This window comes from Cebus imitator, unplaced genomic scaffold, assembly GCF_001604975.1.
Source record: "Cebus imitator isolate Cc_AM_T3 unplaced genomic scaffold, Cebus_imitator-1.0 Scaffold8, whole genome shotgun sequence".
NCBI classification, from domain to species: domain Eukaryota; kingdom Metazoa; phylum Chordata; class Mammalia; order Primates; family Cebidae; genus Cebus; species Cebus imitator.
Genome location: NW_016107323.1, coordinates 3,563,865 through 3,576,648, shown reverse-complemented (window position 1 = coordinate 3,576,648; position 12,784 = coordinate 3,563,865). Strand labels below are relative to the sequence as shown.

General features: G+C 46.6%; 1 protein-coding gene and 1 pseudogene across 3 annotated transcripts in view; both read right to left on the bottom strand.

The window, feature by feature from the left end:
• Positions 1 to 1,181, bottom strand: part of RFX4 (regulatory factor X4) — a 177,663-nt gene extending 176,482 nt beyond the window's left edge. Inside the window, exon 1 of one of the 3 annotated variants that reach the window (XM_017540861.2) lies at positions 613 to 1,181. In XM_017540861.2, the coding sequence (XP_017396350.1) occupies positions 613 to 655 (43 nt within the window). In that variant the 5' untranslated portion in view covers positions 656 to 1,181. The remainder of the gene's footprint in view (positions 1 to 612) is intronic. The other 2 variants (XM_017540854.2, XM_037742972.1) reach the window with 2 other exon arrangements.
• A 1,773-nt stretch (positions 1,182 to 2,954) lies between these two features.
• Positions 2,955 to 12,784, bottom strand: part of LOC119473433 — a 10,950-nt pseudogene continuing 1,120 nt past the window's right edge.

Genomic DNA, 12,784 nt, shown 5'->3' with positions numbered 1-12,784 from the left:
CTAGAAGCCCGCCCTGATAGCCCAGGACTCCCACCTCCCGTTTCTGCGGATTCCCTAGGACCACCGGGTTCGCCGCCGCCACTCCCTCCAGCTGCGTGTCTTCACCAGCCGGAGCCTCGGTCCCCACCTCCCAGGCGCAGTGAGAAGCCGTCACCCTCCCCTGCCTCGGGGCGTTCCGCTCGGCTTCCCTGCCCTCGCCGCCAGACCCCGAGCGCACCGCTATTCCCAGGCCCCCAAACCCAAGGAGGAACCCGGCGCGGGAGGGAGCAGTTGGCTGGCAAAGTTTCTGTAAGTGGCACCTCGAGCTCGCTGCGAGCCAGCGCATCTTTACGTAACTTTGTGTCCAGGGCAAGCAAAAGCGCGCTCCTGCGCGCGCGCGCACGCACACACACTCACACACGTACACAATCACACGCTTATACACACAGTTCCACGCATCCACTTACACACATCGCCTCGAATTGAAAACTTCTGCAAGCTCTCCGTTATTCCTTGGGGTTCCACTGTCAAGTTGACCCGTCTGAACTTTTCCCAACTTCTTTCTAAAGTTCCCCCTCTCCCTTCTCCTTCCCTCCCAGTGTATTCCCCCCACCCCCCACCAGTAGGACTAACCTGTGGAATCCATGTCGGGTTCCTCCAGTAACCCACAATGCATGCTCTTCCCATGGACAGGACAGGCGCCCCCCAAAAGTCCTGATGTTTGGGGATCCCCTGTGCTAGAGATGCCCAGGGAGGAAGGGAGTGAGGGAAGGAGAAGGGGAGAGAGAGAAAGGCAGAGAGTGAGAGGGCACAAGGATAAAGGAGGAAAGGAAAAGAAAAGAAAAAGAAAAGGAAAGAAAAGAGAAAGAAGAAATGAGGAGAGAGGGAGAGAAGGGAGCAAGCCCAGAGAAGGGGGAGAGAGAAAAAGCGAGCGAGCGAGGGGACACTCAGTAATCCAGCCGGGCAAAGCCAAACCCGTCAAAATGTTTGCGGATGTTTCATGGGAAAAAGCATCATTTTATAGGAGCCCCGATGGGAGCAATGTCATTGATAGGCCAGCCGGCCTGATGAATGGCCGCTCGTCAGATGGGGCCGTGGCGAGGCGCACTGTGAAGCCCATTGTGGGCCTGTTTTGAATAAGAAAAGCCGCCTCCGAAAAGGGGGGCTCAGAGCGACGCAATCCCAGCCCTCCGACTTCCCCCTTCTATTATAGCATTAGCAACGTTTTTCTTATTTAAAGTTCCAGAGGCCTTCTTCAGCCTTCGCCCGGCACTCATTATAGGCGAAATCAAAATTGGCTTAGATGTGGCCCCCTCCCCCCTCCCGGCCCTTCCCCGCCTTCGGGCCCCCGCGCAGGCAGGCGAGGAGGGGGATGGTGGGGGGAGCCGCGGGGAATTCCTGGAGCCTGGAGAGTCGCCTGCGCTACCACGAGTGGGGCCCCACTCCCTTCCTTCTCTTGCGTCCCTACTCACCCCTTGTTTTGGCCATGGGTTAGATTTTGAGTAGAGGCCGTGGGAATGCGGGAGGGGGTATGTCTTGACCCCTTCCACGCGGATCCGCAGACACGCGTGGGGGAGTGAGGCGCGCTTGAGGGGGAAAGGGTGGGAAAGGGGAGCCGAAGCCCTAAAACTCCATTCCCCAATCTGAGCATGAGAAGGCCGCTAGGCCGGGAGGAGGTGAGGGGCTGGTTCGCCTCCTCCAGAACTTTCTGTCTTCCTCTGGGCCTGGGTCCTTCATCCTGTTTGTCTCCTTCCCCCTCTCAGTCCCTCTCCGCCAGTCTCCCGGCGTCTGTCTCTAGCTCTCTGGCCCTCTCGTCCTCTGTGTCTCTGTCCCTCTATTTCTTCTTCCTCGGCTGCTTGTGTCTCTGTCCAACCCTGCCTCCACTTCTCTTTGTCTCCCCCTAGGACTCTGCCCCTCTCTGTCTCTATCCCCCTCGGTCTCTCTGTACCGTCCCACCACCTCCCTCCCCGCCCCCCGCCTCTTCCCGTAACTCTGTCAGTCGGTCCGTCTCCGTTCCTCCGCCCTCCCCCTGCCCTCCCCACCCTGCCCTCCCCACCCCACCGCAGTCCCCCAGTCGGCCTCGAAGTTTGTGAGAAGCCCCGGAGTCCAAGTGGGGACGCGGTTTTCCCAGGGACCCCCTCCTCGGCTGAGCTGAAAGTGCAGAAAGAGGGGGGCGAGGGCCGGGGGGGTGCTGGAAGTGGAAGTAGGGGGGAGCAAGCTGCGTATCCTGGGGGCCCCGATAAAGTGGCCGTTCGCGGGCCGACCGCGTTGTGATTAGAATATGAATGGGGCCCGGCGGGCGGAAGAGAAAGGCGGATTACCCCGGGTGCTTTGACCATGGACAGAGGCAGCGCCGGCCGCGGCGGGGGCGGGGAAGAGCTGAGTCCCTAACGCCGTGCGGGGGTGGGGGTCTCTAACCTCGGGCCCCTGGCTGCGCGCGGCTTCCCGGGATCCTTCGGAAACATCTCGCCCCCCTCCCGTCCATCCCCCTCCCCACAAACAGAACTGAGTGGGACAATGTAAGGGGACTGGGGGGCCCGAGGGGCCTGCACGTGCCGAGTTAAGGTCACGGTGCTGGACCAACAGGGCGGCGCGGGGTACCGGCTGGACAGAGCCCGGGCTAGACTGACTGCAGCGCGGGGTTCGAATCCCGGCTCCCTAAATTCATTCATCGTTCTGAGCCTCAGCTTCCTCGTCTGTGAAATGGAGCAAAGAGGCCCCTTCTCAAGGTTTGGGGGATGATAACTGGGGCAGCGGTTATAAAAGAAGCCGGGCATTTGCTGTTTCCTCTACTTGGCACTCTGCCGGCTCCTCCTTCCCCAGAGGTGCCTAACTGGCCGACACCTTCGCGTCGCCCGGTCTCAGCTGAGCGTCGCCTCCTAGGAGGGCCTGTGCCTGACCACTCTCTGCGAAGGTCCCTTCTTGCTCCGGCCGCTGCCGAGCTCATTACCCGGTTTATTTCTGGAGGACTTTGTTCACCACCTCATGCCCAGTGCCCAGAACGGCGCCAGGCACATTCCCGTTGCGATGCTAGTGACAGGAAAGAGGTCAATGGAAACCTTTGGCAGCCGAAAGCCATGGTGGCGGTCACCGAGCGTCCTCGTGGTGTGCATGGCAGCAAAGACCGCGGAATTTGAGGTCAGATCTAACTGTCGGTGTTCGCCTCTTGCAGCCTTAGCTTCTCTGTCGCTGGAACGTAATCGGATGAAGAGTAAAAGCCTCCTTCGGACGGTGGGAACGTCGGACAGCGTGTAGATGGAACCTGGCGAGGGCGTTGCGGTGACAGCAAGGAGCGCATCCCCAGGGCCGGCTGCTGCCACCGTCCGGAGTGGTGCGGGCCCCCCGAGAGTCCTTGAGGGATGCCACGGGGGCACGAGTGGTCTCCAGGGCGAATAGGACTATTATTGTTGCTGTTATTATTATTTTAATTTTTGCACGCAGAGTGGAGGTGGGTAGGGTGTGGTGAGCTGGGCTTGCACCGCAGGAGTGAGGCGGAAGAACCCGGAGCAGCGGGCAGCACGAGGCCGGGAGCCAGCCCCCCACAGCTCAGAGCCGGTCCAGGTGCGGCTGGTCCCGGCCCAGCGCTGCTTCACCTGGGAGAGCACGTGTTCTCCGCCATGACCGTGCTGCAAGCGCCTGGGAGCTTAAAGAAATTAAAATAACAATCGCTCGTTTATTCGTTCCTTGGCAAATTTTCACAGCTCATCTACTATGCTCAGAACTATTCTAGGAAGGGGGTATACAGCAGTGAACAAAATAGACCCCTCCCCAAAAGAATCCTGCCCTCCTGAAGCTTACATGAGAGTGAGGGGAAAGAGATAATACATATGATATAGAATTAGGAGGTAGGAGAGAAAGTTAGGGAGGGCCTCTCTGAGAAGCTGACATTTGAGCTGAAAAATAATGATATCCAGGGATTAGTCACAAGGATGTGTTCATTTGTGACAATTCACTGTGACACTTGTGATTCTGCATATTTTTGGAATGTATTTCATACTTCAATAAAATATTAGCTTAGATTTAATGCCGTCAACATCATAAATAGTAATAGCTACCATTTACTATTAATGTATTATGTGTTTCCACAGGGACAGGTATTTTTCATGCATTAGCTTATTTCATCCTTACAACATAACTAATACATATTATTGTTGTCTCCACTTTTAGAAGAACAACTGGGGTTCATTGTGGCTCTCTTGCCCTTAACAGACACTGCGGACACAGTAATGAATTATCCAATTCCTAACCTGCAGAGGCTTGAAATCTCAATAGAACATAGCACAGGGGCAGGCAGGGGGTGATGGGGAAAATGTGGGTGCTATGAGAGCAAAGAGAGGGCCATGTGACAGATCCTCGGAGGCTGGTGTCAAGGCAGGCCTCCTAGAGGAAGTGGTGACCCAGACAGGAGCTGAATTAACCAGACAAGGGGGTTGAGGGTGTTACAGACAGAGGCACCGGCAAAGAGGAGAATCTGTGGGGTCTATTTGGGACTGGAGCCTAGCCTGGCTGCACACACAACAAGAGAGGGAGAGAAGATTAACAGGCCATTTCATGGGGAGGCAACCTGGGGCCATGCCAGGAAATGTACCCTGGAAGGATTTGGTGCAAATAGGACTTTAAATCTACATTTTTAAAGAGATCTCAAAATGTGTGGTGGCCAGATGGGGGTTGGTTGCAGGAGGGGGTGGTCATTGGGAGAGGGGGATCAGGATGGCCTGACGCAGGCACATGGCAGTGGGGGCAGGGTTCAGGAGATACTAAGGAAGCTGCATTCCCAGCCTTGATGTTGATTAGTTATGGCCAGGTATGGGGCGGTAGAAGGGATGCCCAGGTTTCTGAATTGGGCAATGAGTAGCTATTGGTACCAGGATGTGACATGAGGCGGGAAGACTTGTCAGCAAAAGAGGAGGATTTGAAGGGCCCTTAAAACTTCCCAGTAGCCCAGTAGCAATGACAGGCAGGCAGACCCACAAAGGTGTGGAGGTGGCATGCTTGTGTAGACCTGGGTGGCTGCTGAATTCCTTGGAATGGATGAATGAGCAGCATGAAAGAGGAAGGTGCAGGGTGCATCCCTTTTAGACCATTGAGTGCGATCTGCTTCCACTGCTGTAATCTCAATAGTCCCTGTACTTTCCAATCCCAGCAATCACTTCATTGTAATTATTTACTTGTCTGATGCAGTAGATGGTATTGCTTATTCATAATTTTCTCTTCCCTCTCTGACTTGCTCTGGTTTCCCTTCCCACTCATTTGGGGTTTGGCTATTGGCTTGCTTTCACCAACAGAATGTGAGCAGACAAGATACGTTACATCAAACCAGAGCCCTTACATGTCCTGGGGGTGGTTTGGCTAGTACTCTTGGACTCCTGACTTGTCTTGAGCAAACCCCAGGTAGTCACTGGTCCCAGAATGAGAGACACATGGAGCTAACCAGAACCTGCTGGGCAGCTTGAAGAACTACACTTTATCCCAGGGACCCACAGAACTGTGAGCAAGAAATAAATGTTTGTTGTGATAAGCTACTGAAAGTTGTTGGCAATGGTCTTACTGTCGTAAAGGGGGAAGACAGGTCTGGAAATAGGGTTTTGATATATTAATGTCTTCTGCTTTAAGATGGTAAGACTATTACTAATAAGAGCTAATGTTTATTAAGCATTTACTAAGAACCAGGCACAGTTCCAAGGCTTAGTTGTCACAAAAGTCCTGTGAGATAGGTACCTTTATTATTCCCACTTACATATGAATCTGGCACAAAGAGGTTAGGTAACTTACTTAAGGTCACACAAGTAACAATGGGGTCAAGATTTGAACCTAGGCAATCTGCAGATATAAGTGGAGCTATAGAGGTGCTAGTAAGGAACATCCCTCTGGAAGTGGCTTCAGTACTGTGAATCACCTAAGGGAGTAAGCCCATGGAAGAACCCCAGCTGGCTACTCTCGACATCCATTTCAGCTTAAGTCAGTCTTTCTGGAAGAAACACTTGGGACTATAGTATGTCTTTCAGATCTGAGCTCATCCCCAGAGCCACCAGAAGCCAGGCCTCCACATTGCCCAATCTACAAGGACCTTTATTTCCACAATGCACTGTGACTGTAGCCTGAAGCAGAACTGCCCAGCCAACCAGCAGACCTGTGAAAAATGCTTGTTACTGTAAGCCACTGTGTCCTTGGGTGGTTTGTGATGCACGCTTGTTGCAGTAGTAATAAGGTTAGGATAAGAGTTAGGGAGAGGAGTAGGGGTTAGGGTTGGGGCTAGGGTCCAAATTGTATGGTGACTTTTAAAAAGATGGTAGGCCGGGCATGGTGGCTCACCCCTGTAATCCCAGCACTTTGGGAGGCTGAGGAGGGTGGATCACAAGGTTAGGAGTTCAAGACCAGCCTGATCAACACAGTGAAACCCCATCTCTACTAAAAATATAAAAATTAGTATGGCGTGGTGGCAAGTGCCTGTAATCCCAGCTACTTGGGAGGCTGAGGCAGGATAATAGAACCATCAGAATGAGATGCTGTCTCAATTAAAAAAAAAAAAAAGATGGTAGATATGAAGATAGGAGGAATGGACAGGTTTGAGGTGTATGTTAGAAGTAAAACAAGACTTGCTGATGGATGGAGGTAGGGAATGAGAATAAGAGAAGAATGAAGAAACCCTTGTGTTTTTAACTTTAATATCAGGGTAAATTGCGGTCCTATTTACTATGATGGAGAAGTCTGGGGTCAAAGAGGTATGGGTCAAAACCAATACCTCTTTTCAGCCTTGTATGGTTTGAGATGCCTCTTGGGCATCCATTGTAGATGCCAATTTGGCTTTTTGATATATAAGTTTAGAATTTAGTGCAAAGGTTAGAATTAGAGATATAAATGGGAGGGGACTGTTATCCATAGAACACTGTTTCTTAAACTTGGTGTATTGCAGAATCAGCTGGAGGACTTTGTAACAAAACACACTAGTGAGTCTTCTCCCCAAAGATTCTCATTAAGAAGATCACCAGTGAGACGACACGATTGTATATCTAGAAGACCCCATCATCTCAGCCTAAAATCTCCTGAAACTCATAAGCAACTTCAGCAAAGTCTCAGGATACAAAATCAATGTGCAGAAATCATAAGCATTCCTATACACCAATAACAGACTTAAAGAGAGCCAAATCAAGAGCAAACTGCCATTCACAATTGCTACAAAGAGAATAAAATACCTAGGAATACAACTAACAAAGAATGTAAAGGACGTCTTCAAGGAGAACTACAAACCACTGCTCAATGAAATAAGAGAGGACACAAACAGATGGAGAAACATTCCATGCTCACGGTTAAGAAGAATCAATATCATGAAAATGGCCATACTGCCCAAAGTAATTTACAGATTCAATGCTATCTCCATCAAATTACCAATGACCTTCTTCACAGAACTGGAAAAAAACACCTTAAACTTCATATGGAACCAAAAGAGAGACCGCATAGCCAAGTCAATTCTAAGCAAAAAGAACAAAGCTGGAGGCATCATGCTACCTGACTTCAAACTATACTACAACGCTACAGTAATCAAAACGGCATGGTACTGGTACCAAAACAGAAATATAGACCAATGGAACAGAACAGAGGCGTTGGAGGCAACACCACACATCTACAACCATCTGATCTTTGACAAACCTGACAAAAATAAGCAATGGGGAAAGGAGTCCCTGTTTAATAAATGGTGATGGGAAAACTGGCTAGCCATATGCAGAAAGCAGAAACTGGACCTCTACCTGACACCTTACACTAAAATTAACTCCAGATGGATTAAAGACTTAAACATAAGACCTAACTCCATAAAATCCCTAGAAGAAAATCTAGGCAAAATCATTCAGGACACAGATGTAGGCAAGGACTTCATGACTAAAACGCCAAAAGCAATGGGCAACAAAAGCCAAAATAGACAAATGGGACCTAATTAAACTCCAGAGCTTCCTCACAGCAAAAGAAACAGTCATTAGAGTGAATCGGCAACCAATAGAATGGGAAAAAATTTTTGCAATCTACCCATCTGACAAAGGGCTGATATCCAGAATCTACAAAGAACTAAAACAGATTTACAAGAAAAACACAAGCCCATTCAAAAGTTGGCAAAGGACATGAACAGACACTTTACAAAAGAAGACATACATGAGGCCAACAAACATACAAAAAAATGCTCATCATCACTGGTCATTAGAGAAATGCAAATCAAAACTACATTGAGATACTATCTCCTGCCAGTTAGAATGTTGATCATTAAAAAATCTGGAGACAACAGATGCTGGAGAGGATGTGGAGAAATAGAAACGCTTTTACATTGTTGGTGGGAGTGTAAATTAGTTCAACCATTCTGGAAGACAGTGTGGCAATTCCTTAGGGACCTAGAAACAGAAATTCCATTTGACTCAACAATCCATTACTGGGTATATATCCAAAGAATTATAAATTGTTCTATTATAAGGACACATGCACACGAATGTTCATTGCAGCACTGTTTACAATAGCAAAGACTTGGAACCAACCCAAATGCCCATCGATGATAGACTGGACAGGGAAAATGTGGCAAATATACACCATGGAATACTATGCAGCCATCAAAAACTATGAGTTTGTGTCCTTTGTAGGGACATGGTTGAACCTGGAAACCATCATTCTCAGCAAACTGACACAAGAACAGAAAATCATACACCGCATGTTCTCACTCATAGGCGAGTGTTGAACAATGAGAACACATGGACACAGGGAGGGGAGCATCACACACTGGAGTCTGTAGAGGGGAAATAGGGGAGGGACAGTGGGGGGGGTGGGGAGTTGCAGAGGGATAACATGGCGAGAAATGCCAGATATAGGTGATGGGGAGGAAGGCAGCAAACCACATTGCCACGTATGTACCTATGCAACAATCTTGCATGTTCTTCACATGTACCCCGAAACCTAAAATGCAATAAAATATATTTTTTTAAAAAAGAAGATCTGCAGTGAGACCATATGTACTTCAAGAAAGTTTCATTATAAAACAATTCAAATAAATGTAAAATAAGAGGGAGTAATGCAGAGAACCCCCATAAGGGAGTAGCCATAAGGCAATTATTATAAACATGTGATCAATGTCATTTAATCTATAAATCCATCTTGTTACCCTCCCTGGCCCTTCACCTCTGGCAGGTTTATTTCAACACAAGTCCAGACATCATATACTTCATCCATATATACTTTCAGCATGTATCTATAAAATACAAGGATTTTCTTTTCTTGAGAAAGAGTTTTGCTCTTGCTGCATAGGCTGGAGTGCAATGGTGCAATCTCGGCTTACCGCAAACTCCACCTCCCTAGTTAAAGCAATTCTCCTGCTTCAGCCTCCTGAGTAGCTGGGATTATAGGCATGCGCCACCATGCCTGGCTAATTTTTGTAGTTTTAGTAGAGACACAGTTTCTCCATGTTGGTCAGGCTGGTCTTGAACTCCTGACCTCAGGTGATCCTTCCACCTTGGTCTCCCAAAGTACTGGGATTATAGGCATGAGCCACCATACTAGGCCAAAATACAAGGATTTTTTTTTAAACAACAACCATAATATCATTATAACACCTAAAACATCAATAATAATTCTATAACCATCAACTATTTACTGTCAAAAATTGCCTGTCTGATAATTTTTTTTTTTTTTTTGAGATGTAGTTTTGCTTTGTCACCCAGGCTGGAGTGTCATGGCACAATCTCGGCTCACCACAACCTCCACCTCCCCGGTTCAAGCGATTCTCCTGCCTCAGCCTCCTGAGTAGCTAGGATTACAGGCACCCACCACCACACCTGGCTAATTTTTGTACTTTTTTAGTAGAGGTGGGGTTTTGACACGTTGACCAGGCTGGTCTTGAACTCCTGACCCCGTGATCCACCCGCCTCGGCCTCTCAGAGTGCTGGGATTCCAGGTGTGAGCCACCGCGCCTGGCCACCTGTCTGATAATTTAAGTTGGTTTGTTCGAATTAAGATCCAAACCAAATCTATGCAATGCATTTGCTTGTCATATCTCTTATGTCTCTTTAAATATGGAGGTTTCCTGTCCTTATTTTATTCCTTCTTATTTAGTGACAAAGTCATTTGTCCTGTCGTGTGCCCAACATTCTGCAATCTGCTAATTGCATCACCACTGGACTGTTTCACATGCTCCTCTGTCCCCTGTAGTGTCTATAAATTGGCAACTGGGTCTAGAGACTTGATCAGGTTCAGTTTCAAGTTTTTGGCAAGAGTAGCACATGGATGGTGGTGTGTACTTTCTGTTACATAACATTGGGATTCACATAAGGTCTGTGTTACAAATATCAGTGGATTTAGGTGTTACCAACCTGATCCATTTTTATAAAGTTCCTCATCAGTTGTTCACCTAGTAGTTTTAACAGCCATTGATGACCATTACTTAGGTCCACTATTTTTTCTGAGGGCCTGCAAAATGGTAATATTTGATCATATCATCCCTTCTACATGTATAGCTGGAATTCTCTATAAGAATTATTTCCATCCAGTATTTTGTTACCTTGAGATAGAGTTCATATAACAAGGGCAGGATAAATGTTTGACTTTCCGCCTTTACTTATGGTAAAGTAAATTTTTCCACTAATAAGTTTGTTTCCTAAATTCTTCCAAAGGTGGCCCTCATTGTATATTTTGTTGTAGTAGTATTATGATCTTAAAGAATTTAATGAATTTGAGATGCTTCAATCCATTATTCTTTTTACACCAAAATTATCCTGTCTTTCAATTGTCCCCCAAACCTTCTGACATGACCCTTGAGGCTTCTGACGGCTTCCTTGCTCTCTGGCATGACAAGATGATCCAGGCTCATCTTCTGCCTTTTTCTTTTTTCTTTCTTTCTTTCTTTTTTTTCCCCTTAGACATGGTATCAGCTATTTCTTCAAGGAGTCCTGGTTCCTTTCAGTGGAAAATGGTATTTTCCACTTTGGTAAACTTTTAAAAGGTGCCATGCCTCTAGTATCCCTCTCTTTTAAAACGTCCTCCATCCTCTATACCACTGTCTAGTAATCTTCCTCTAAGGCAAATCTGATTATGTCCCTTATCTGATATTAATTGTCCATGGTGTATCATCATTCACAGGTTCAAGTCTAAGCTCCTTATACTGGCACACAAGGCCCTTTTGCCCACTTATATGGCTCATTTCTCTTTCTAGCCTTCTTTTCTGGGCATAAAGTGTTCCCCAATCCTGTTAAAGCATTCTTGTAGCTTTCCAACCAAGCCATGCACTTTGTCTTTACAGCCTTTATGAATTATCTTGGCCGGAATGCCGTCCTCACTTGGTACTAGAAATTCATATATAGTGCAATTGTTACTTCTTCCGGTAAGTTTTTCCAGGCCTTATCACAAAAAGGCAAGAATTTCCTCTTGGTTATTATCCTTGAATCTTGTTCATATCCCTATTATTTATCATGCTGCCATGATTATTAGCGTTTATGTCTGTCTCTTGCACTTGGCCATGAGTCCTGAAAGATAGGACAGTGTTCTTTATAGTTGTGTCTAGAATAGTTTCAAAATTACAATATTGCATTATTACTAACAATATGACATGGAAAATAGTTTAAGGTCATTTTATTACAGTGCTTTTTGTCATTAGAGTGTATTTTGCACAAGCTATACAGTCAAATAATTGTTTCAAAATTCCTTGGGGAAAAAATCTGGATACATTATCAGCTTTATTCACTTATTGTATCTTCTCGAAAAACGGATCATTTCATTATGATGTAGTGCCCTTCTTTGTTTCTGACAATTTCTCTTGTTCTGAAATCTGTTTTGTCTGAAATTAATAGAGTTATTTCAGCTTTCTGTTTGTTTGTTTGTTTGTTTGAGAAGGAGTATCCCTCTGTTGCCCAGGCTGGAGTGCAGTGGCACAATCTTGGCTCACTGCAACCTCTGCCTCCCAGGTTCAAGCAATTCTCCTCCTGTCCCAGCCTCCCAAGTAGCTGGGACTAAAGGTACATACCACCATGCCAGGCTATTTTTTTGTATTTTAGTAGAGATAGAGTTTCACCATGTGGCCCAGGCTGGTCTCAAACTCCTGAGCTCAGGCGATCTGCTACCTTGGCCTCCCAAAGTGTTAGGATTACAGGTGTTAGCCACCACACCTGGCCAAGTTATTCCACCTTTCTTTTGATTCGTGTTAGCATGGCATCTCTCTCTCTATCCTCATTACTTGTAATCTATTAGTCTTCATATTAAATGTGTTTCTGTAGACAACATATATTGAATCAAGTTTTTAAAAATCTACTTTGATAATCTGTCTTTTAATTGATATATTTAGACATTTATATTTAAAGTGATTGTTAATATATTTCTGGGGATGTCAACTATGTAACTGTTTTCTATCCATTGCCAGAGATTTGTTTTACTACCCTGTTTGGTTTTATTTTATTTATTTATTTATTTATTTTTTTTTGCAGAGACAAGTAAACATTTATTTTTGTACCTTTCCTCCTATGTGTATTTCAAGTCTTTCTCACAAGGCCCCAGGAATCACCAGATTCAATTATGTCCCTGGGCTTGTCCACTGCTGCAGGAGTCTTAGGGAGCCTTGCACAAATGCTAGAGTTACTCAACTACCAACATTAAACCCTAGAATAAGAGATGCAGCAAAGCAGAACTCCTTCCTCCATGGAATGTGCTGATTTCAGACGAGGCAGCAGCCAATGTAGAAAACGCTGGAATTTTTCCTTGGAACTGGATTGTGATGAGAGGTGCTTGCAATGTACATAAGCTACTGTTTTTTTCTTTTTTTTCTTTTGAAACAGTTTCGCTTGTTGCCTAG